Source organism: Diadema antillarum, unplaced genomic scaffold (assembly GCF_040938485.1).
Source record: "Diadema antillarum isolate AM-2024a unplaced genomic scaffold, OU_Dant_1.0 seq00000822_RagTag, whole genome shotgun sequence".
Classification (NCBI taxonomy): domain Eukaryota; kingdom Metazoa; phylum Echinodermata; class Echinoidea; order Diadematoida; family Diadematidae; genus Diadema; species Diadema antillarum.
Genome location: NW_027271699.1, coordinates 1464013 through 1491034, shown reverse-complemented (window position 1 = coordinate 1491034; position 27022 = coordinate 1464013). Strand labels below are relative to the sequence as shown.

General features: G+C 37.4%; 1 protein-coding gene across 1 annotated transcript; it reads left to right on the top strand.

Annotated features, from left to right (window-relative positions):
- Positions 1 to 1198: 1198 nt before the first annotated feature.
- On the top strand, positions 1199 to 21671 carry LOC139739976 (G kinase-anchoring protein 1-like). The gene is made up of 9 exons (XM_071650574.1): positions 1199 to 1708; positions 7468 to 7611; positions 9817 to 9894; positions 10532 to 10726; positions 12595 to 12708; positions 17792 to 17899; positions 18802 to 18865; positions 20476 to 20546; positions 21147 to 21671. Exons 1-9 carry the CDS (start codon positions 1457 to 1459, stop codon positions 21237 to 21239), a joined length of 1119 nt encoding a protein of 372 aa, XP_071506675.1. The 5' UTR covers positions 1199 to 1456; the 3' UTR covers positions 21240 to 21671.
- The last annotated feature ends 5351 nt before the right edge of the window (positions 21672 to 27022 follow it).

Sequence of the window (27022 nt, the reverse complement as noted above, 5' to 3'; positions counted from 1 at the left end):
CAAAAAATCTCGTAAACATTTAGTGTCAAAACGCACCCCCCTTGAAAAAAAGCTGGTGACGCCCCTGGATTCTTAAAAGGGTACACCTTTTTTTCAATTCAATTCAGTGAAGGCTTATCGACAATAAAAAAGAACATGCAGCTCAATAGCTGAAATTGTTCATTTTACAATCAAAACAGAATTACAACATTGTAAACAATAAATATATATATTTGTTGAAATTGGCTATCAATATGAATAATGATATAAATAATATGACGGAAACACTGTATACAAACAGATAAAACATTAATATTTCAGCCCGGCCTCAAATCCCTGAATTTTGACCTAAGACCTTAAAGTTCCCATGGAAATTATCGACAAACAGTACATGAATAAATATTTTCTTTTTCGCCGATTAAAACCCTTGACCTCTTTACCCTCAATAAAAATGCATGTATTAAAATTATCGATAATGGTGTACAAATACTGAAAAATATTGCACATTTATAGAAACAAATGATTGTAAAAATCATTGAGTAACTGAACTGAGCACGGAATAATTAAATTTCTGAACAATAAAATAATTAAGCTTAATTATAGATACACATCATAAACAAAATCATATGAATGTAAACAAACTCAAGGGCGCCGTTATGGCACAACATGTGGTTCTCCAAGCAAGTCTACAGCACATCTCAAAATATATAACACTTGTCATTGCAGCAAGAGTTGCTATCATTGCAACTTTTCATGAAAATGGATTAAGATTTGATTTGATTTGATTTGATTTGATTTGATTTGATTTGAGTTATTCACAAAATGTATACATACATGCATACATTATTCACAAGATGATTGATATTACAATGGAACTGTATGGAATTTCTGACTTCCAGCAAACGGTGAATTTCATCAAAATCAATCACTTTCACGGAAGCAAAAGGCTGCCGAAACAAACTCAATTGCCGCAGATGGCGTTCTTCCTTTCTGCCCTGTCTCAACAACAACACAAGTGGGAAGCTTGCACGCGCACGCAATGCGATTACTGAGTACTAGTACCTGTACTGTGTATTCATCGCGACATGTGTTTGTCAACCAAGCGCACCGAGCTAGACCCCAGTGAAAAGAATGCGATCGTGCAATGTGCTTTGGATTGCTTGTGCAATAAACTGTGCTGCATGCGCTATGTGTATGTTGCACCAAAAGCTCAGCAGTATATTTCTCTCTGACGTGTTCTCTTATCTTCGATGCTGAAACAGTTTGAGTTACAAATTGTTCAGTGATAAACAGTAGGCCCATTGCATCGTTCGGATCAGTTTAATAACACGTTGACATTAGTGATGCTGATGCTGGTGACTGGGTGAATTTTCGCTGATTTGATAGTCCAACCATTGACGTTGCGTTGTTCCTCCAATACCTGGATCGAAACCCCTCGGACTTCGACCATCACCAGTCACTGCAACTTGGCTTCTCTATGATTTTTGAAGCTCCGTTATCTGACCGGACGAAAACCAGCAAAGTGACAATCATGGCAGCCATGCAACTGTCTTCCAGATTTGGTGTTTTGAAAATCGATGGCGATGACTCGCCACCAGAGCTAGATTCTGGTGAGGAGTTGGCAATGAACCAGAGGAAAGAGAAAGAGGCGAAATTAGCGGTGGAAACAGCGAAGAAGAAGAATAAGAAAAAGAAGAAGGCGCAACAGCAGAGTTCGGCCAAAGCTGAGGTAGAGTCTAGAGACTATGCCGTCTGTGGAGGATGAGTAGGAGGGTCTAGTTTTTACTGTGCGTGATACTGATGGGCTGAGTGGAGGGCACTTAATAAATCCCTGGTTATTATTGCTTTGTTTGGCAATCCTAACAATTACTAACAAGTCAGAATTTCTAGTTTCTGCATATGCCTACATATACATGTAACATGTTTGCCCGACAAGACAGGTGAATACAGGTGAACAGTGCAACAGGCCAGGACAGGCCCAGGAGGGACTGGCTTATGGCAGTAGTACTCGGTAGAGTGTAGTGAATAATAGATCAGCAGCATCATGTGCTCAGTGCAGGGTGCAGTACCAGTGCAGTGGGGATTCCCCGTGGCCAATTAACAATAACACTACAATGTCAGTAACCGCAGTAAATTTACCCCATTTTTTACATTAAAATCTACATATTGTACAGTGTAGATCATCTAGTACTGCACATGTAACATTGTCATTAGGGTCAATCCACGTCAAATCAACCAATGGTGTTAACCTGACCCCCTTCAATTTTCTTTAAACTCGCACCAAATGTGCCCCCAAGTGTCTGACGGAAGATTCTAAAATATTTTGCCCCAAGGTCAAATGGTTGCTAAGATATGGCCTCCCATAGCAACCAATGCGTGGCCAAACAACCGAGTTTAAATAAAATTTGCTATTTTTGATTGACTGCTGCAGTCAAGTTATATAAGATACATTGCTCATTTTCTGTAAACTTGAAGAACTTTATGATGCTAACATGCACAATATGTTACGGCACGGATCTGACATTCGGTTATTGCGCAAGAGGTCACCGAAAATGGTGTTAAGCGTCAACGTTAATGTTTTTGGGTGCATGTTTGGAAGCTGATAACTTCAAAATTCAATTATCTTAGAACCCAATATTATGCATATATAAAGACTCTCACTTGCTCTACACACCTACCAAAAATCGGCCAAAAAGTATGCTCCGTTTTCTTGAAGAGCGCCCTCAAAGTTGGCTTTTTTCAAAAAGTTGCCAAGTTCAAGGTCACAAATCACCACTCGTCCCATCGAGGAGTGACACCAATTTTTGTGTATTGATAGACAGTTACCTATATTTTCATGGGTTATCAAAAAACTTTTGTAACCGGAATGTTTAATAGCTTTTTTATGCATTCGAAAATAGTCGTAAACACCCAAAAATCGACGTAAATTGACATATAGGGTTTTCAGCATATTTCAAATGGTGATAAATCAGAGATGAAGTGCCAAGACACAATGGTATCTTCTGTGATGATAGTCTGTAACTAGTACCAAAAGGACATACATCACAAATTGTTTTGTCTTATTGGCAATGACCTTGAGAATGCAGCTGAAAATCACAAAAAACAGTAAATTGCTCAATTTTCGGTGACCATAATGGTGCTAAAGTGTGTTTACATCAATTTTTAGTTGTGTGCCATTTCAGTACTCATGGTGACTTTAAGCTGAAAACTGCTAATCATGTTTCATTTCTATTCTATTTCAAGCTACAAATAATATTTGAAGTCATCTCCAGATATTTTGACCTTGACATTGTTCTGAACACAGCTGTAAATTCCTTAATATTAGCATTATTCCCAACACATAGTGATTTACAACTTTGCACACCATTTCAAACTTGAATTTCTCTCAGACAGACTGCCTGATCATATTTATATTTACAGTACTGGTAGTCTGTAATGAGCATTTAGAGGATGTAGTATCAACTGATTTGTCTCAAATGACATTGACCTTGAAAATACAGCTGAAAATCATAAAAATCAATGATTGTTCAAAATATTTTGCAATACACATTATTAGAGCCTGGTGTTTACAGTGACTCTGAATTGTGTATGATTTTTATATTGATGATGAGTTACAGCTGATAATTGCAAATTATTTCTTCCTTTTGTTCCATTTTGAGCCAAAAATAATATCAAAAATCATATGACCTTGACATTATTCTAAAAACTGTCATAAATGCCTTTGAGCATAAGAATATATTCACAACACCATAAGATACTGCTCTACAACATTATTTCGAAATTGATTTTCTCATCGACAGAATGCCTACTGTATGAAATTCAGAACCAGAAATTCGAAGTCAATGACATTATTAGGATGGAAGTAGTCTTGAAATTTGTTCTTTTGATCATTCTATTTTTATGGCTAAAATGTTAATGGTGATTATGCATCCATTTTCTATAGGCATACAACTTGGATAAATTGGACACTACTGTAAGTGTGTGCACTGAGCATTATAAATCCTCAAAGTACCCATTACAGACTACCTTTATGCAAATATCAACATGACTAGGCATTCTGTCAATGAGAAAATCAATTTTGAAATGTGCTGTAGTGCTCAATGTGTGGTGAATATGCTCATTTTGAGGCATTATGGCTATTCTAAAATAAGGTCAAGGTCAAATGATATGTACATATGACTTTTGATATTATTTGCAGCTCAAGTGGAACAAAAGGGAAAATAATTAGCAATTATAGGCTGTAACACATCATTGATATATAACAATTACACACAATTCAAAGTCGCTGTAAACACCATTTTTAATTAAAGTGTGTATTGCAAATTTGAACGAATATTGATTTTATGATTTTAAGCTGTATTTTCAAGGTCAATGTCTTTGAGACAAATAAGTTGATACTACATCCTCTAAATTCTCATTACAGACTACCAGTACTGTAAATATAAATATGATCAGGCATTCTGTCTGAGAGAAATTCAAGTTTGAAATGGTGTACAAAGTTGTAAATCACTTGTGTGTTGGGAATAATGCTAATATTAAGGAATTTACATCTGTGTTCAGAACAATGTCAAGGTCAAAATATCTGGAGACGACTTCAAATATTATTTGTAGCTTGAAATAGAATAGAAATGGAACGTGATTAGCAGTTTTCAGCTTAAAGTCACCAGGAGTACTGAAATGGCACACAACTAAAAATTGATGTAAACACACTTTAGCACCATTATGGTCACGGAAAATTGAGCAATTTACTGTTTTTTGTGATTTTCAGCTGCATTTTCAAGGTCATTGCCAATAAGACAAAACAATTTGTGATGTATGTCCTTTTGGTACTAGTTACAGACTATCATCACAGAAGATACCATTGTGTCTTGGCACTTCATCTCTGATTTATCACCATTTGAAATATGCTGAAAACCCTATATGTCAATTTACGTCGATTTTTGGGTGTTTACGACCATTTTCAAATGCATAAAAAAGCTGTTAAACATTCCGGTTACAAAAGTTTTTTGGTAACCCATGAAAATATAGGTAAATGTCTATCAATACACAAAAATTGGTGTCACTCCTCGATGGGACGAGTGGTGATTTGTGACCTTGAACTTGGCAACTTTTTGAAAAAAGCCAACTTTGAGGGCGCCCTTCAAGAAAACGGAGCATACTTTTTGGCCGAATTTTGGTAGGTGTGTAGAGCAAGTGAGAGTCTCTATATATGCATAATATTGGGTTCTAAGCTAATTGAATTTTGAAGTTATCAGCTTCCAAACATGCACCCAAAAACATTAACGTTGACGCTTAACGCCATTTTCGGTGACCTCTTGCGCAATAACCGAATGTCAGATTCGTGCCGTAACATATTGTGCATGTTAGTATCATAATGTTCTTCAAGTTTGCAGAAAATGAGCAATGTATCTCATCTAACTTGGCTGCAGCAGTCAATCAAAAATAGCAAATTTTATTTAAACTCGGTTATTTGGCCACGCATTGGTTGCTATGGGAGGCCGTATCTTAGCAACCGTTTGACCTTGGGGCAAAATATTGTAGAATCTTCCATCAGACACTTGGGGGCACATTTGGTGCGAGTTTAAAGAAAATTGAAGGGGGTCGGGTTACAAATTGTCTGAAAATTGGTTGATTTGACGTGGATTGACCCATTAATACACTTGACCAAGATCAGTCTGTATTTGACCGAAAGATCGGTCTGTATTTGGTTACCATGGTTACAGGTTGTCGGGATTATGTTCCACAGAGACTGCGTCTGGCTTCATGGAATCCCCTCCTTTCTGCCATTAACTAAACTTGAGGCCTATGGCCTACGCCTCTACACAGGAGAGCTGACAAAGTAAAAAAAAAGATTCCTCTAGACAGACAGATTTTTCTTTCTAACATCACACATGTCGGGCGTTATTACCAGAGCAGAGCAGAGGTCAACCTACTACTGCTACCAGGCTGAACGCGAAGCACTTTGCGCAGGAGCGCCGCAGGGTTAAAAGGTCAACCAAGTTAAAGCCTTCAATCCTGTCATCTGTCTGTTGTACATTGCTTATCAAAAAAAACCCCAAAACAATCGGAGTATTCCACATGCACTATACTCATTGAAATTTGATACAAGCAAGAGTCTATTGAATTGAGATTCGACCTGTTCTGGATGAAATTCTGAAAGCACATCTAAAAATCTAGTCAAGTCGAAGCATGATACTGATAGAACGATTCCAACCTAAGCACATGCTCCTTCATGACCTTTTTGGCACCTGATGGGTGTATAGCGTACAATGTATGCTGCCCATAACTGCGGCTGGCAGCCCCATTCGCACACGCTATGCGTATGGAGCTGCTGGTCGTAGTTACACATGTATGCTGCCCACTGCTGACAACGTCTGATATGTCGCTTGGACTTGTACCTATAATGTGCATAGACCTGCGTGTCTGTGGCCAGTCTCTGTCTCTGTCAACTGTCCTCTATGGGTGCATAGTCTTTGCCCAGACCTGCCTTTGATAGTCTAATGTCAGCTGTCATACAGCAGTGCACGTTTTCCTTTGTCAAGGAAGCCGAACAGAATAGTTATTTGTACAAGTCAGTGAAAGTGTCGTAGTTTCCCGAGAAATTGTGGGAATTACAGGTTCTGGAACTTTTATCTCTCACCCAAGTCTTTATCAATGTTCAACCCAGTCTCGCACTTATATTCATCCACATAAGAAGTAACTGTTTTTTTAATGATAAATCTTGATGGTAGATGCTTGTATAAAAAGTCTTCTTGCAGTGTTTGGAATGAAATATATCATGGTTGAAGGGGAGCATTATACTGGTGTACTTGAATATGAAGGTGAATCAACAAAGACACAAACGTGCCAACAAAGAGATGGTGGAGTGTAGAGCAGAGTTGTTTTTTTAAGTGAATGCCCCAGAGGTTGTTCATTGAGCACAGATGTTCATTGTACCATTGAATCAGTATGAGATGTAATCTTTTTATGTCATCACAGGGTGCTACATAACATTTTTTTTTACCGCTTGCCCAGTTGGGCAAGCACATTTTCTAATTGTTGCAAAACACTTGCCCAAAAGTGAATTTTACTTGCCCAAAAAGAAAGTCCAAAGATATAAGAAAAGGATATAGAAAATCACTTGTAAAGTCAAGTGCTTGATAAAACACAATCATTTGAAAAAACAGCACATGTGCAGAGTAACAAACTTGGTATGATAGAGTGTTGGTGTTGGATTGGTGAGACTTCTTCATGTAAGTGTTGGGAAGTAAAGATGGCTTAAGTAAGTATAAAAATGCTTTGCTTGCCCAATTCAGGCAAGCATTTATTCTCATTGTTTCAAAACACTTGCCCTACTTTGATTTTACTTGCCCCGGGCAATCGGGCAAGTGCTTATGTAGCACCCTGCATCATAACCTCTTTGACATTGTTGGTTTGCATTACAGCCATTCATCAAGTGATAGTTTGTCATGGTTTGGGATGTTTTTGTATGCCCTAACAATACCACAGCTCCGAGAGATGGCCTTCACCAAGATTTCCAGTGTCCCCAAAGCTCTGGCATCAAGTCCTCCGAGTGCAAGGCCAGAAGTCCTGAAGATTGGATCTCCGCCTCCAGCTAGGGACTGGGAACAGTGGCAAGATCGGGACCAAGAGGTAACTGGCACTCTTTCACTAAGTATCCCAGGAGCTGTTAACAGTACCAGTAGTCAGGAAATCAGAATTTGAACACAGTATTGTCATTTAATGTCTCACCGTTTTTCCTTCTCCATGTTGTATTTGATATAATTTCAAATCATCAAATACATTTGATCTGTGGTACATTTGTGTAATCAGAACAAGCATTCTCTGCTGCAGGGTAGCAATCAAAATTACATTTTTTCCCACCACAATTATGCCAGTATTATATTTTTGTGTAATGGACAATTTTAATCAATAATGTTTGTTTGTTGGTTGGTTTTTTGACCATTATATAGCTACAATGTACGTTTTATAACTAGATTGTAATGTTACAATATTGTATCACACATTGTACCAAACTTAATCCACAGAAATTGATCCAACTTGACCCTTTAATAATGTGCTTTGTTTGCTTTAAAAGTGTGCACACTGGAGTGCTTTCTTCACCTATTAACACAGCTGTCTTTGATTATAAATTGTTGGTGAATAGAGATTACCTAATCCCCCTAATCCCTATTGTGCCACCATGGCCTTCTTGTTTGGATTGAGGCATATTGCTACACTTGATTGAGCTTGCAAACTTGACAACAAGGTCAAGCTTGGATTTATTACTGAACAGTGATGAAAAGCTTGGCAAGTTAAGTGTTTGGGCACAAGGGTTAACCACCCATCTCTGGAATCTCCAGATTAGGTTCTGGTTTCTGTGAGATAATGAAATGTCACTTTATGTTACATTGGTTTACCCTTGTCTTTATGTCCGCGGTAATAGAACAGGGATTAAGAGCCTGCACAATGTTATCGAAATTTGCAAGACCATAGGTTTGTGAGGGTTTCAAGTAAATGACTTTATATAATGTGAATATTTAATTTGTAACCAAACTTCCCATACAGACATCAAATTTTAAACTGGCATCAACCAAAAGCTCAAAGTAGGGTTTACTTTAGGAGTACATACTATGAACAACTTCATGAATTTCATTTCAGAGAGAAAAAAAAAAATTATATTTCATTTACTGAAATTTAGAGTATCAATGGTTGGGTGAATGCATTTGTAATCTTACAGTGACTACACACGATTGAGCAGTCTTGGACTGTACTGAAAAAAGGTTGACACTTTTCATGGTGTGGAAATTTTTGAATATTTTCTGCAACATTAAACTGAAGCAGAGAAGTAGGCCTCCATGTGAAAGCACAAACATTTTTCACTTGTTATATCAGTATAAATTATTTTATATTTTGATTCTGCAGATTTACAATGTGAAATTCATCTGTTTCAGCGAGGTGCTTAAAAAAAATACTCAAAAAATTTCCACTTTTACAGTACACATATGTTACATTGGTGTTACTGGCAATGCTAAATTTTTTTGCATGCTAAATACATGTGTAGGTATTTGCCAGTGACTCCTCTGCCCTGTTCTAACAACAACAACAACAAAGCAATAAATGCAGCATGCTACCTATACAATCAACACATTATTTTTTCCAACCCAGCAAATCACCTGCTCATCCAACACAAATTCATGTATGGGACTATGCAATATGACACTGAATCATGTAATCGCACACAGAATGCTAGGTTCCGCAATTGAGTTACAACTTGTCGTTTGTCATCAGCTACTTATCACTGTTATTTCCTTGCCAATATTGAGATTAAAGAAAGTCCTACACACAAAGGGCAGGGTGAACAAATAGGTTTGCTTAGCCATAGTGACCTGCCCTGCATGCATCACACAACAGGACTATCTTGATCTTGGATGCAATACATAGCCATCGTATAGCAAGCTATGCGACGTGTGTGAATGAAAGTTTTGTTTGTTTTAGTCGCCAATATCGGAGTGCGCGTGATATGGTGCACTGTCCTATCACTAGCGAATGTGATATGAAGGAATGTATGCTCTGTGATGTCTCCTTATGATGCCGACAAATAACTTTAGCACTTTTAGACTGCTTGCATAGTCTTCATTTAATTTGGATTTTGAAGGAGCACACAAAACTTGTGGTCATTTTGCAGTGATATCGACATGTAGCGTAGGTATTGAGAAGTACATGTAGATCCAAAATAACATGGTCTTATATTTTGTATCATAGAATGTACAAAGTGTACTTGCAAATCAGTTGAATGTGGTTTACCATTGATATGTCTCTGGATGTTCAGCATTGCCACCCTTTCCATCTCCCCAGTTCATAGATAACCAGTACCAACGGGATATACAGAGGGCCCTTCTTCAGAGCAAGATGGAGTTTGAAAGACAGAAAAAGGTAGAGGGTGTAACTACACGTACACTGTATGTTAAGCATGGGAGTTTTTATGCACCTGTGTTAGACATTAAGACATTATTTATTTCGTCAATATCAACAGAACCTTTCAAGACAATGTTTTTTTTTTTTTTTTTGCTTCAATGCTGAACTACATTTGTAGGCATTACGTGTACATCCCAATGTGCTTTGTGTGCAGTGGAAAATTGTGATTTTGTAAACTTTACTTGGACTGTGGTTTTCAGTTGTAACCAGTCCAAGGTATTGTCAATGAAAAGCTTTTACTCAGTATGAGCAAATCTGTTTTTGTTTTTTTTTGATTGGGTTGTATTTTAAGAGATGAGTTAGCTGTCTTAAAAAAAAACCCAAATAAGATAAAACAAAAGCAACTGTAAAAACAAAGCAAAAATTTCCAAAATTTGTTTGTTGACTTTATATGTAATGAAGATTTTTGAACTTTCACCTGCACTCCAATGTTAAGATGAGATTCCCGGTATTGATTTTAAATTGCTTAAAAGAGACAAGACCTGATGGTAAACTGATTTGATGGTACACAGTTTTATGACTGGCTTGTAGTATACTTGAAGAAAAAACCAAACATGCAACAACCCTGCTCCTGTGCTATATTTCTTAAATGCAGTTCATGGAGGAGGTAGGCCCCGCCATAGAGGAGGAGCCTGTCCTCGTGCAGTCAATGAATCGCAAGGAGAGGAGAAAACACCTGCAGGGCAAAGAGAAGCCACAGCCAATGACGTTGCAAGAGTTTCACAACCAGGCAGAGGAGCCTGCTAAACCATGTGGAGATGTCGGTCTGGATGTCATAGATCTCCCACGGGTGAATATTGTTGCCCCTGTATACAAAGGGGGGGGGGGGGGGGGGGGAAACAAAACATACTGTATACATTGTAATATTGTAATTATGACAACCAGTCAATTTATAATATAGTCAAGCCTGTTTAAAGTGTTCACACAAAGGAAACAGCAGAGTTGGTCTTTGTAGACAGGTCACCACTATATTAAATTCACAGCTGTGTTATGTTTTATCACTTTAGATTTTTTTTTTTTTTAAATTTACATTACACTTGTCTACTACACACAGATCAAGTTTAAATGTCCTAATGTGTTCCTGTCTTATTTGAAAAAGAAGTGAATTTATTTGGAAAATGAAGATGATAATTTTCTTCTGAGTATACATGTAATGGTAATCAAAGGAAAGCTTTGATGCAAGATGAAGTTTTTTTGTTTTTGTTTTCTTTTTTTTTTACAAAGAAAAACAAACAAACGCACAATTAACTCAGTGTACTGAACATTTGGATCAACCTAGAATCATTGGTTATATAAGGCAATATTTTTCAAATTGGGTTCATGATTTGTAAAATGGTATTTCTCTGTGGCAGGAACTATACACCCAGTTGATTTGGTTCCCAAATGGGTTCAGCTTCAGGAGGTATGCCATTCAAAATTATGTCATTGACCCAAACGCTATAAAAATGAATGTTAGTTTGTAGCTACATTAAATACAACATAGATGGTGTTCTTTATTGTTTCTGATTAGGTCGAATTACATTTTTATTCCCAGTGGATAGATACTATGGCTTTGATGTGTCCTAAGCATGGTCAGGCAGAAAAGACGCCTCTTGCTATGTGTTCCAACACAAGATGACAATCAGTAATTCCAGAGAAGGGGAATTCTATGAAAAGGAGGATGGAAAAAATCATACCTCATTTTCTAGACCTCCTCTCTGCCTGTTTTACAACAGTAACAGTTGTTAGATAGCTTATAGGGGCAGAGTATCATTTTTCTTCTTGAGATGAACTGTCATTTCATTTGTGACCTCCCCCCAAAAAAACAAAAACAAAAAGAAAACAAAAAGAAAACAAAAATGTAATAAAAAATGAATTAAAAGTCACCAGACATGAAGTTCAGTCAAAGGCAGATTCTATTAAGACAGAGCAGTTTTATTAGATAATGTACTGTTGTATAAATCAGTACAAATTGACTTTATGAACCTATCAAAATGATGCAAAGAATGTACAAACTTTTGAAAAACGTTTTATGCTGAGAAAAGAGCCTTTACTGTCCAGGGTCTATACAAGAAATTATTGATCTCGCAAAGCTGTGCTCTATGTAGTGAGTGGGACAAAAATATGATGTAAAATTCCATAGCAACCAAAATGGAGGGATTATCAGATTATGCTGACATTTTGCACACTGTAAATATTCTGGTCATGACTATTACTAACTTTCAAAGCCGTGGCATCATCTTTTCAAAAGTTATGAGAGTTGAAAGTGAAGAGTGTGAAAAGTTTTTTTTAGAAATGATAAGGAGCACCTTAGACATACCTAATCACATTATTCTATTAAAAAAATGTTCTAGAAAACCTGCAAAAACAAAAAAAACAAAAACAAAAACAAAAAAAACCCAACCCAACAAAACAGGCAATACACTAGATGTTCCATTCCATTTATGATCCCAAACTGGAATTATGTAGAAGAAGAATTGCTCTTCAGCAGATATTTAAAAAAAAAAAAAATTCAAGATTGACTAGGTTGATCCAATTCACCTGTTCCGAGTCCTCGCGTAAAATCATGCGTGAAACTTTTTGTTGGGTTTTTGATGCTTGGTGACATTCAGTTACTCATAAACTTATTGAGTAATCATTAACTTATAATATATAACAACTGATTGATCTATCTCTCAGCCACCCTCACCAAAAGAAAACAAAGAGATCATGTCGAGTGTCAAGGAAGAGCTGAACAGAGTCATGGCCAAAGAAAAGAAGAAGAGCAAGAAAAAGAAAGATTCTGAGTCAGAGGTATGTACATCCATATTTGTGTGTCATAAAAAAAAAATCATGAACCGGATTGCATTTCTCACCACTATTGTCCTTATGTGAGTTGGAATGAGAAACTTGAATTGGATGCAATTATATTTATGTTGAGCATGTGTTCAGTACAGTAGGGATATATCTGTTCAAGATTCTAGAATGATGTGATTCTAGAATGATGTTTTGGGAAAAGAATTGAACTTTCGAATTGAATACTGATGCAAATGATCTATGTTTACACTGGTCGATGATTGGTGCAATCGTGTGACTCGTGCAGCAAGGATCAAATTTGTTATATTGCGAGCAGTGACATCAAGTCAGGTAGTATAATTCCAAAATTTGACTTACTGCCGGCCAGGCTAGAATGAAATGATGTGCATTTATATAGACTGTATAATATAACAAGTACTGCCTTGTAGTAGACGGCGAGTTGTCACAATATTGGGGCGTTCTTAAAATTTTCTGTAGAGTTTGATTTTTTGTGCTATTTCCCTTATTTTAAGGGTGCGGAAAGGGAATCCACCTGTTGCCATTTTTCTAAATGACATCTTCAGCCAATGCCATGGCAACAAATTACTTTATATAGAACTTGTATTCTTCATTAAACATAAAATATGCTGTAAACACCAAAATATGTCAGTATAAACATATCTCTTAAATTAGATTAAAAATCACTATTTTCTGTTGTCATGGTTACACTGTACCTCATAACAATGCATTTGCCATGATAATTAACTAATAAAAAAATGATATTTTCATGAAAAAGCATAAAAGCATGACAAGATTTAGTAGCATATATATTGCAAATTACTATCATGACTATCATTTTTTCCACTATGTTCATCTCACATAATATTCATTGCTATAGCAAAAACATTAAAAAAAAAACCTGCTTTTTAAAGAAAAAGGTATGTTATTAAAAAGGTAAGAAAGAATAAAAATGAAAAAAATCAATATGTAGAGCACAAAAGTTTAGTCAGCTTTTTCAATTTCTAATCATAATGTACCTTTTGAAAGTCTGTTATAATTGAAACCTTAATTATTGGTTATCATAATAAATATTCAGCATAATGGTTGCCATTGAATGGCTTAATGTTTAGAAAATAATATTCTAAAGAAAAAAGTCAAAAGTATGGCTCTAATTTTGAAGTATTACAAATTAACATGACTATCAGCAATATATAATTCTGTTAGTGAAACATTTCTGTTGCTATGGCAACAGCATGTTAAGGAATAGATTTTTCAGAATAGAAATGCCTGGGGGACAAAAAAAAAGTACAAATGTGTACACACACAAAAAAAATGTCCCAGGTTTCTGATCATGATGTGCTCTGAAAGTTTGAGTACAATAAAAATCTCAATTCTCTGACTCACGGTTACCTCCAAAATGGAGGCTGCCATTTAATTGTCTGAAATTTCAGTAAATAATTTTCATTAAAAGCTAAAAATATGATGTAATATTAAAGTTTTGTGCAATTTAGCATGACACTCTGCAAATTTTGTTTTTGCCACGGCAGTTCAGTCCCTATAGCAACAATGCAAATTGCTCTTGGGGGAGGTATCATAGCCCTTATCAGGTTTACAAATAGACATTGAAGATGAAATGTAAAGGAATATTAATAGTTCACTATATAATCTTTTAAACAGGTTTTGTTAATCAACATGATCAATGCAATATAATCTGTTTGGAGCCAAAAGGGTGTATCACTTGAATAGAGTAAATAACTGAATGCCTTTCTTTCTCAAGAACTAGGCAAAAAAAAAAAAAGTTTTACATTGCAGTAAAGACATAGGAACTACTTTATAAAGCATAGATAAGGATGATTAAATAATATGCTTGGATATATTTAGGTTAAAGATAATTTGCCAAATATCAATCAGAGAGACTGTTTTTTTTTTATCTTAAGGATGTACGTTTCACATCGTTCAAGAATACCTTAATTGTCCCCGCCGAACGAGTTCGAGCAGGGGACTATGAAACGGGCTCCGTACGTGTGTGTGTCCGTGTGTCCGTGTGTCCGTCCGTCCATGTGTCCGTCCGTGTGTCCGTCCGTGTGTGCGTCCGTGTGTGATCAAAATGTTCAAAATGCTACTCCTTCGCCATTTCTAACCCGATTTTGATTCTGTTTGCTTTATATGATGGCACTACATGGGAGCTTTGAAACTTCCATACAGAATTTCAATTGTGACCTTTGACCTTGACCTTTGACCTATATTGTACATTTTGCTTCAAAATGCTACTCCTTCGCCATTTCTAACCCGATTTTGATTCCGCTTGCTTTATATGATGGCACTAGGTGAGGGCTTCAAAACTTCTACACAGAATTTTGACCTTTGACTTCTTTGACCTTTGACCTTGATTTTTGACCTACATTGTGTATATTGTACATTGCCTACCAAATGCTACTCCTTCGCCATTTCTAACCCAATTTCGATTCCGTTTGCTTTATGTGATGGCACTAGGTGAGGGCTTCAAAACTTCTACACAGAATTTTGACCTTTGACTTCTTTGACCTTTGACCTTGATTTTTTTACCTATATTGTACATTGGCTACAAAATGCTACTCCTTCGCCATTTCTAACCCAATTTCGATTCCGTTTGCTTTATGTGATGGCACTAGGTGAGGGCTTCAAAACTTCTACATAGAATTTTGACCTTTGACTTCTTTGACCTTTGACCTTCATCTTTTCACCTATATTGTACATTTTGCTACTAAATGCTACTTCCGGCGGGGACATATATTACGCACCGCGTAATTTCTACTTTTCCTTGTTAAATTAAAGATGAAATGTCACTTCTGTAATCATATCCAGTTACTACAAAGAGTCTGTCTGCAAAGTTAGCCCTACCAAGTCAAATGAACTTGCTACTCATCAAACTCGCTGCTCCTACAGTCGTTTTATGCTTCCTTTTCTTCTAAGGTACAGTTGTAACTTCTGTATTAAAACATAGACGCATGTTATTTTTACAGCTGTATAATGTACAGTTCTAATCCAGATTTCTGCAAGACCACAACTTCATGCAGAGTGTGTGTTTGCCAACTTTCCTGGTGCTTCACCTCCATCGCAGTAACTACACGTATGACACTGACTCTGGTGCTGGCAGTACACTCAATAACACAGGAACAAATTTGTCATTGCATTCAGACCATCCAAACTGGCAAGGGTCTGGAACTCTAGGATTCTCTTCAGAATGTTGCTTCCAGATAATTACTTGATACCTACATGTACCTCTTTCCAGATGCTCATAACAGGCACTTAGCCTAGTGTGGTACAGCTTGTCATCATCCCTGTATTCTGCAAAGTTCTTGAAGAAGTTTCATAATATCAGGTGTTCATTCTTGTAATGTTCGTATGCTCTTGGGGCAGGCAAAGTCTGGGTCAAAGGGTCTGGAACTATAAGATTCACTTCAAGATCTTGCTGCCTTTATCATAGCCTGAAATCATGCTCTTTTCAGGTGTTCATACCATGCACCTGGCGTTGGGGGCAGGTTATCGACACCCTTCAATGGGAGATTCAGGCTTCTTCCAACCTTCAGTGACTTGCTGGCTAGCTTTCATCCACTCCTGTGATTGCGCCGTTTCTCTAGGACTGCCTGCTTGTTTTGTGATCATTGGTCCGAAGATTGGTGATAAGATGTATCCAGAATTCCTACTGCGCGTGGGTTTGATTCTTTTTATCCAGATGGACTCTTTCTCTATTCTTGGCCGAAAATTCTTTTCAAAGGCTAGTATTGTTGCATTATTCCATCCAATATTGGGTTCTGTGTTGAGGGTGTCTTCAGCCGAGGCTGAATGAGAGAGGTTATTAAAGCCTAAGGGTACTTTTGAGTTCCACACCCTTGTCTGCTGTGCTGTGCTTGAAAAAGTACCATCTGAGTTGTTCTGGCCTTGTGATATTTATACTCTTTCGGCAGAAGAGTCAGCACAGAAATTCCTCACAGTAATGGAAAGTGGCTGAAGGTGGCTCTTCTGAGATCCCAAATTTTGAAATTGCTTCAGTCATTTCAGGTGATGCATACATGAATGCCTTATAACAGGTACGCTAACATTTCCCAAGTTCATATACTGTAGGTACCCTGTTGTGTCGCAACCTGTCAACACATGCCATTTTAATAATGAGAGCCTTTGCCTTAGGTTTGCCCATCCAGTCATAGATCGGATTTTTGACTGTCTTGTGACTTTCCCCAGTTTCAGTGATGACTGACACATCACTTCCCAATTCTGCAATCCTCCTGTGTACCAGCAAGAAGGCATCTATGTCATGGGAATAGTTGTTGATGGCAAAGCCTGATGTTGCCAGAGAATTTAAAATGAGTTGGGTATTGGCTTCTTTTTGTGTATTGACTGGCGTGGTTACAGGAAATTGACTGTTATAAATTACATATTTGTGATTCACCACAACCACGTAGTCAACAGTGCTGTAAGCCAAGAGGTACTTAGACAGGTACAGTGTCAGGAAGTGAGTTTCTTTCTCCTACTCGAGCAGAGGATTAAATAGCAAAAATTATCAAACTCTACAGAAATTTTTTGAAGAACATTACAAGTCACCATGTACTATTGCCTACTATTGTAATACGACTGTAACGTAACAAGAGATTATATAGATGTGTGATGTGTCATCATAAAAGCCATACAGTGTCAGGAAAATGACAAATAAATGGAATTTGCCAGGTATAAATTTGTCAGATGCTAAGCTGTAATTCAATCTAAAATTTGTTATACTTCATTACAAGCATTTTTTTTTTAAATAAAAAAATCAAAAGTTCGAAAACTTTAACTATTATATTGCCAAGTCCACTTTAAGCACATTTTCCTTTATGATCCCTGACTTAAAATGTGTGTGGGTAAAGTGATGACACACAGCAAATCTGTGGGGGAAAATGTCACTCCCACGGGGATGCCACATGTCTTATTACACCACTAAAAAGGCAATATCTGTGTAATGATATTCTCTCACAAGGAGTGGCACATTCTTTCTGTGGATAAGTAATTTGCCAGTCTGGATCTTGAGGCATTGCATTGTCATAAGTAACCATAATTGTTAAATTTTATTTTCTGTAATTACTAGAAAGCAGCACAAGAATTAGACAGCATAAGGCAAGTCCAGTATGAAGATGAACTGGAGAAGAAGACAGCTGAAATATCACAACTCCATGAACTCATTGACAAGTTAAAGGTTTGTACAACTGTATTTATGACTCCTCCACATTTTTAAAAACATCACTCTGTTCACCTGCTGTGTTCACATATTTCTCAGTTGCGAGCGAATCAGTATTACTGTGCTTGTGTGGTTCAAAAAAGGATTGAAAAATTGCCTATGAGATACAAATTGTACATGCACTACGTAGCTATCTTTCCTATCCATGTCAGTTTCATAGCAGCCTAATGGTATATATCATTCTACCTTTCAATAACTTTCTTTCCAATCCAGGTCAGTTTGATATCGGCGGCATGACATATAATTTTACATTTCAAGACCTTTTAGTTAGGTGTGCTTGTTAATTGTTTCATAGTTTTGTTTGAGACATGGTGACTTTTTTTGTGGGGGGGGGGGGGGGGAGTTGATTAGCCTTCTGCTCGTGTTAATATTTTGGGGAGCCTAAATACAAAAAAAAAAGAAGCCTGGATTTACAGTTAGTTCCAAGAGAGCACAAGAGATCACACCATTACAGGACATTTAAAAGAAAATGACAGTGGGGTGATGATTTCGTAGTAAATCTGTGTCGAGTGTCAAAAGCTAGCCCACTTTATTGAGGATATTCCTGCCCCCCCCCCCCCCCAATCTATTAGCAGAATGTGCTGATAATTGACAGGTATTCCTGTATCAGAAGATGTCCCAGTAATACATTTTGCATTAATGATTATATTTAGGATGACCTTGAAAAGAGCAGCACTTTGCTTATTAAACTGGAATGAAAAAGAGAAAACTTTTAAAGCACATCCTAGTGCTAGAAGTGATTTTTTTTGTTGTTTTTTGTAAAGTTCTTGGTGCACTTCACGTCATACATTTACATGTATTCAATTCAAAATGATGGCAGATAAACGTCTTGTTTCATGCTTGATTCCCTCACAATTCAGGAAGAACTAGCTCAAGTGAAAAAGAGGAATAAACAGCTTTGTTTCATCATCGGGCAAGGAGAAAGTAAGTATTAAAAATAGCTTGTTGAATGTACACAATGTCACACTGATATTAAAATGATAACTGTTACTCAAATAGTTAATTTCAAGTGTTGCAGATGTATCTGTTCTTCTGTCTGTAATAAATTTTGCGGACAACATTACCTAAGAACCATTTGAGGCATACATGTATGTGTGAGTTGACAAGTTGTGCCTCTCAAATTTTGGGTGCACATGTTGAAGTTCAAAGGTTAAGGCAAAAAATTACACTATTTCCTCCATGGAAGTGACTTGATGTATGTAGTTAAGTATTCAACTTGATATAAACATGCAATTACCTCACAATGATTCTGTAAGAAAAAAATTTGGTCCTTGAGGTCAAAGGTCAATTGAAAATGCTAGAATTTCACTTTTTGGGGGATATTTTGAGTATGGCTCAAAGTATTGTTTATGAAAATTGGTGTTTATGCATCATAAAGCTTTGCCCTGTGTTTTCCTCTTTTTGTTAGTTTCATTTTTGACTCTCTCCTGTCGGTTGCCACAGCCATTGTGCTTAGGGGTTTTCTATCTATCCATCTTTATGCCCCAGATCCCTTAATGGGGCATTCCAGACAAGTTTAATAATTTCACATCATGTAGTACGTAAATCGACACCTCCATGTGCACATTTGTGGAATTTATTGTGGTTCTTAAGCAGAGAAACAATACTTTGAAAAACAAACAAATTACACTCAACAATGATGATGACATATTGTCGCTGGGGTGACAAGATTTTGTATCTGCAATTTTGGTGAAAATGACTTCTTTGGACTATTAGTTAAATAGTGGGTTAAGTGATGTCCTGTCCTAATCCCAACTGTCTTACTCCAAAAATGAAGCCACCACGCCATTTCAAAGGAAAGGCTATCCCATTCGCTATAGTGCTTTGACCGCCGTGTTTTATGGCTCTCCTGAACATTTGACATTTTGTAGATACGAGGTCTTGTCGCCCCAGCGACGAATGAGGCTCACATATTTCAGAAATGTAGCAGTGTAATTCCCATTATAATACTGCTAGCTTGCAAGTTCACCTATGTATAATCTATGCATGCCTTCTTCATTTGTTCTGCTTCCTTGAGCCCCAACTCATGCATTCTTATGGTGAGGCTGCCATGTCATCATCCTTGTTCATTGCAATTTGTTATGAATTTTGAAGACATTCTTATTCTCATCCTAATCATTATAAATCCTGAAACTCTGTACTCAGTTTAACTAATTTATAGTTTTTCAAATATAAAAATCTGAAAATCATCTGGAGGTCTCCTTTAAATACAATTTAAGTATATTACCCTTTGATGGTGTAGTACTTGACCCAGGTGTGCTACATGACGTGTAGATGACCTGGTGAGATGATGTGCTAAAAGGTCAGAGGTCACTGAATCCATTGTCACTGAGAATTTCATTTTCCTGCCAAAACTTCAGCTAACATTTTGAATCTCCTTACTTGCCTATCAGAAATTTTGTCCTCAGCAGATGAAATTTTCCAAAAGTATGAATGTTTACAGAATGGGAGGGGTGCTACTTTACCTCTAAGTGTTTTTGACCTGTTAATGAAAGAATGATATATTTGTAAGTTCTCTCTCTTTCTTTTATCAGTGAAAGATAAGGCAGATGTTCTACTCCAAGTTGAAGATCTAACGACAGTAAAAGATGAGCTGACTGCTGAGGTCAGTAGCTTCATTTTTTGCCGCCCATTACACTGATGTGAGAGAGTGAGGGTTGCTACATCCCTCCCCCTTTTCATATTAAAGCCGTCAGTGATGTAATGGAGGAGGTTTTCAGTGTGTTGTCTTGATAAAGTCCTAGGTGTAGACAGGTTCTCTGTTCACCACACAAATGGCAGCCGGAGCATCAAATAATCTTTCTCATCCTCACTTCAGAATTGTCAATATATCGTTTTGTCAGAAAAAGTTGTTTGAACAACTTTCGTTACGAAATCAAACGAAGTCAGTAATGTGACAGACTGTGAGATTCCTGTTGTATACAGGAGAGTAGAAGAGGTAAAACTTCTTCCAAATTGAAGGAAAAGAAAAAGAAATCAAGTATGAACCTACTCTGGATTGTCACATAATATAAATACCTATTCATTAAATTACACTGTTTGCCCAATATGCATTACATTAATTGCCTGAACTGCTTATGTTGGAGCAACCATATAATTAATGATTACCTTTTTCTATTTCTTTTAGGAAAATGGCTACCCTCATATTGATATACATCGTGTGAAAGCTGATGCTTTTCTTCTTCTTCCTTGATACCTCTTACAGGTTGCAGAACTCTATGGTGCTTTGGAGCAGGAAAAGTCAAAAGTGTCCAGTCTAAAGTCTGAACTTCAGAGACTACAAGAGAAGAAAAAGTAGCTCAACAACTTAAAAGACACTGCTTCATGAAGGACGGTAAAGAAAGAACCCACTCGAGAAATCCATGACGAATGGATGCGAGGACAATCGGAAGTTGCATCAATGATGCAGCCAAAAAACAATTTGCATGCTTACGACAGATGACTGACGCAAAGCAGAGGATACCATGTTATGTAATATGTTGGTGATGTCGCGAGTACAGAGCTGGTGAGGAATCTATGCCAAAATGTGAAGGTGATTTTCATGTGTGTAGCAACTGCAAGAGGGAGCGGCATCATCCACGAGAACTATAGAGGAGCATCTTCCGGTGTAGCTGCATCACCAACATTCATCCACTCATCACTTGGAAGAGGAAGAGCATTTGCCCATGTTCTGGCTATGCTTGTCCTCTGAATTTCTTCAATGCTACAGTAAAGCCATTTGATGCCCTACTATTTTGATTGTCATCTCCCCCCCCCCCCCCCCACCCTTTTACCCGGAGACATATGTGACTGTGCATCACAAAACCAACAAAAAGTCTCATGCCCTAATATTATGTGAGGACTCAACATAGGTGAAATGAATCAGCCCAGTCAATCTTGAGTTCTTCATATTTTCTGAAAAGCAATTTTTCTGCTTATTCTAAAGTTTAGGATCATTAAGTGATGTAGAAGGTCAGTTTTTAGCAGTTTTTTTGTTTTTTGTTTTTTGTCAGAATAATGTGATTAGGTATGTCTTTTTATGCCCCTTTACACACTCTTCACTTTTGACTCTAATAACTTTTAAAAGGATGGTGCTATTGCTTTCGAAGTTCTATTGGTAATGGATTGCTTGTGTTAGTAAAGCATGCTCAATTTCCACTCAATCTAATAATTCTTTTATTGTTGTTTCCATGGTGTTTTACATCTTGAGTTTTTTTTTTTTTTTTGTCCCATTCATTGCACAACTAGCACAGCCTGGTATAAGATGAAGTGCTTGAATAGACCAACCACTACTAGTATGTCAGAACCTCATTTTATCGGTATGCACTTTTCCAATATTCAGATGAGTTAGGAGAGCATACAGTACATCTTAAGTCTGCTCTTTCAGAATATGTCCTTCACTATAAATCCATGCCTGGCGACTTTTTTTGTTGGTTTGTGATGCAGCCTCACGTAAACCTTTCACATGTGACATAACATATGCAATGAAATGCATAAAACAGTGTAAAATGCTTTAATAGGCTGATATGATTTTGTGGTAAACGCCATGTTACCCAGATAAAATCACACATCTTTTAAAGCCAGGGATACTGGAAAACAAGCTGATTAATATCGCAGATGAAAAAGAATTGTGCGATATCTTATATGTTTTTGTTTTTTGCCAAAAATGCTGCTAATTTCATGGAAAATGCTAGTTTTCCCAAATTGTATTCTGTTATGTGTCTATTGTAGGAAAGATAAAAATACTGTTTTCCACCAAAAATACCCCTTTTCAGCCCTCGGAACACTGCAGTGTTGTTTACAAGGCTGGCATCCCTCGACTCGCACTATTTCAAGTTGCACCCAATGGACAAGTTTATGCTTCATATCTATGAAACAATAGATAATATGCAACAAATTGATAACCGCTCTGGGGAAATGGGACGACTATTCAAGCATTGAATGGCCAATTGATTTGACATTTATTGTTACGTTTTTTATTGTTTGTCTTTACATCATGACTGTAACATCACTTATGTTCAAATCTTCATTTGAAAACATTTGACTTGTCCCTATTTTTTTTTTCTTTTAGTCCATTTATGATAAAATGACAAAGCCATAGATGAGCTCACACATTCTTTAAAATCCAGGGTTTGATTTTTGTTCATGTAGTCCAGAAAATCACAGATAGTGCTTACGTGTGTAAAGCAATGAAATTTTTACGCCATGGTCTTTATGAGCTCTAAATTTTATGCATCAAAATACAGATTTGAACTTGAGTCATTTAACATTTTGCTGATGAGCAATGGACATCTTTTAGCATCCTTCCACTGGAAAAATTGGCCCCACTATGCGTGAAGTTGTGCAGGAAATTAAAGGGGAAGTCCGGACGATTATCAGCCGTTTCGTGTGTAAAGAACAATATTTCATGAACCTATTACCCTTTTCCCGACGAGAAAAGACCATCAGATACATTTACTATGATTTTTTTTTTTAAAATAAGGTAATTCTTCATGTTCGAATCCGTCGCGAGCTGCCCTTCGTACTATCTGTCCCAGGATGCATTGCGCGTGACGTATCGGGCGCAGTTTCCTCAGCTGAGAGCACCGCGAGCGAAACCCAGCTACGCATCGATCTCCCATTGCACTGCTGACTGCGGGCGGTATCTGCATGCCTGCATAGGTGTGCCTTGTCGGCGCTACTGCAGGAGACCGTACACCGATTTAGGAGTGCTGTTGCCAAACGCTGTATTCCTTTATTCAAATAATCTTCGTTATATATCTATATAAAATCTTCAAAGATTAATGTAAAATAGTTGCAATGCTATAACATTTTCGTTTAAATTGAAATATGTATGTATTATAATACTGCCGTACTTACTAGTGTCCACCCCATCACTTACAATGCATTAGCTGTTGTCGGGCTGTGCAGGCATACATTTACGTCTGCTGCTGCCAAGTGCTATCACAATCCGCGATCGTTTTTTTCGACTTCTGAGTGTGGACAATCTGAAATCAGTCTGTCAATGTCAGAATTATTGCCTCTTTTGTTGTCCGAGACTGTTGAAAAGTGTGTCTGACGGTGATAAAATACGACAGTATACATGTAACTTGAACCGAGGAAGAAACGCCAGCGCCAGCTTTGTACCGCCGCCGCGCCGCGCCGGTAACTACGACCAGCAGCCCAATACACACAGCGTAATCGGGCTGCGTGTTGTAGCATTCAGGATCATGTAAAGGTAGTATCGTGGATAGATATCAATTTAAAATCGAAATATTTCTTCAATTTGAAGACTTACTAGTAAAGTTGAAGTATTGACAACACCCTAACACTTGACATATCGGCATTTTTTTAATGAAGCAATAGATCATGCCGCGTGCATCCGCTGTGTGGTCAGAGACTGTTGAGCGGTACGCTACTACCGCTTGCTTGGCCCGTATCACCGTTGCTCAAGCAGGGCTCCCCCGAGCCAGCTGACGCTCCAAGCAAAAAGCAATGTGAGGATGAAACGTCACGCTGTCACGTGATCTTTCTCGCCGGCGTGCAGAAATCGAACGGTTACGATTCAAAATTAGTGATGCTAAAAAATCGATTGTGGCGAGTTGGGAGGGTCTTTTTCAATGAAACTTACTCATTATGGTCCTTTATTTATGTAGATTTTGGTTAATTTTTTTCAAAATCGTCCGGACTTCTCCTTTAACAGACTGTTGCACTTTCAGTGCGCGAAAGTCAGCTTGGAATCCCTGAGATCCCCTGGTCCCAGGCGTATGATAGATTGAATGAAGGCTACCCTTCCTGTCAAGTATGAGTTCCTCCTCTCTTCCCCAAGTGGATGCCTCGGTCAAATCATGGGCATCTAATAATAGCACAACCACGTTCTTGGTGCTAAAGAAATGATTGGTCCCTTTGAGGTTTAGGAAGAGGGTTGATTCAGGGATGCTGTCTACACTACATTGTACTATATAAGCTATTATTTTCATGAGGGTTTAATTTTCGCGAATTTCACAAATCACAGTTTTACCTCGAATTGAACAGCACGCGAAAATATCGCCATGCGCTAGAGTAAAAGCGCATTTACAATAGCCTCGATGTCGAAACAACATCTTGCGAAAATGTCTGTCACTTCGTCATTTGCAAAAATATCTGTGCATGAAAATAACAGCTTATACAGTACTTGGTCTTCTGTGTTAGTTCATGTGAGCTTTCATGAATTGTTCAGTTCCTCCAACATAAAAATTCTTACATTTTTGTGTGTCAGTGTGTGTGTGTGTTGGTTTCGAATCCCATGCACATCTTATGTAAAGAATTTAGAGTTTATCCTTCACCTGGATGACTAATAATCTACTGTACATCAGTTCACTGACCTTAAACTTATCATTCTTTGTCAGTACCCAGATGTTCATTTAAGATGGCCTACTCTTATTTTGTTATAAATCTAAGCTCTTGCCTATTCTTTTTCTATGGTATCAAAGGTATCATGTCGGGGAAAAAACACACAAAGATACCTTGAGTGAATGCCACTGCCGAATACATGCTGTATGTGAAAACTTATACCTACAGTATGTGTGCATTATGCTAATCTCTAAATAGTTCAATCAATCTCGCCTTAGTTGACCTTTGTAGCACAGGTTGAAAAATTATTAGGAAGACAAATTGTATCCCAGAAGGATATAAAACATGCTGATTCTGTTGTATACACGTACAAGTATAAATCCACAAAACTCAATGAATTTTGTCTTATCTCTTTTGATTTGACTTAAGGGAGGTTTAAAAAGAAAATAAAAAATCACCATACTATATTGAACAGTACAGGTTGGTACTGGTTGACTGAACTTGCCAAAAAAGATAGGATATTCACATGTTGCACTTTTACTTGTGGTTATGCAACTTGTGAATGGTCCTACTGTATTTGTAATGCTCTAGTGTTTACTTGAAACCACCATGGCATATTGCCTATATAATTATTGTTCAGCACAGAAGCTGCCGGTACTAGTTTCTCATAGTGTGGGTCAAAAACCATCCTACATATAGAATATGAAGGTGATAGGATTTTATAAGAATATTTTGGAGTTGAATTGAACGTGAGAAGACATTTGGCTTTACCCATTAAGAGCATTATTTTGATCTTTCCTTCCTGAAGTTGGAAGGAGGTAAGGGGTGCACAAGCTGCCATGCCCTTTACTGGGACAGTAGTGTTGTAGTAGCCTTTCTGCGCAAGTACACAGAATTTTCATGCAGTGTCAGCTCCTGTATTATCAGTTGCTCGTGATGTTTGCTACATGAAACGTAACGTGCGTTTTATTTGTAGCACAGTGCAGCACTGACCACTTTCTTCACCAGAAATGGTTGTCATTGAATTTGATTTTACTTCTTTACTGAAGCACTTTCTCAACCTACACAAAACAGCCCCTTTAACAGCATTTTTTTTTTTTCAACTTCAGCATCATCTGTACATGAGAATTTGAAGGTAACTATTCAGAGAAAAGTATTAGGTCTGTGTATGAGAACTTTGAGGCAACTATGCAGAGAAAGGTATTACCAGGTCTGTACATATGATGACTTTGTGTCAACTATTCAGAGAAAAGTTGTACATGTAGGTTTGAAGTGGCTCTCTAGGAAGAGAAGTACATGTATGTGACATCAATGTGAGGTTTGAAGAGAACCAGAAAGCATGATGACTTGTGTACTTGTTTCACTATGTTTGGTATGTGTTAATCCATTCCATACCAAATTCTGAAATGCCCATAGACTTAATACGCAGGCACCAGGTTCCTGTACGGACCGGGTTAATAAGAGCCAGATACAATCAGATACATGTGAACTTTACATCTACAAGTTTATTCGAGACCCTCCATTATACTTTGCAGTCAGAACTACACTGTTTTATCCAATCCTCAAGTAATGTTATTGAAAAGAAAAAACCCCAGAAAGCTCAGGTGGAGTTTTAAACAACATCTCTTCTAAATTCTTCTTATTTTGTAAAGAGAATGAAAAAAAAAAGAGATACAAATTTTCCTTTTCAAAACCGTTGATTACAAAATCAGACACCATGGACATTGCAATGAATGCACTGTCAATAGAATTGCTTGGAGGCCAAATCTTTGAGGTAGGTAGATATAAAAC

Bases quoted from the DNA above. Each gene is read 5' to 3' on its own strand.
- LOC139739976 (XM_071650574.1), top strand. From the start codon at position 1,457: ATGATTTTTGAAGCTCCGTTATCTGACCGGACGAAAACCAGCAAAGTG. The intron at 10,727-12,594 runs GTGAATATTGTT...TCTATCTCTCAG, and splicing joins ATGTCATAGATCTCCCACGG to CCACCCTCACCAAAAGAAAA. The intron at 17,900-18,801 runs GTTTGTACAACT...CTCACAATTCAG, and splicing joins AACTCATTGACAAGTTAAAG to GAAGAACTAGCTCAAGTGAA.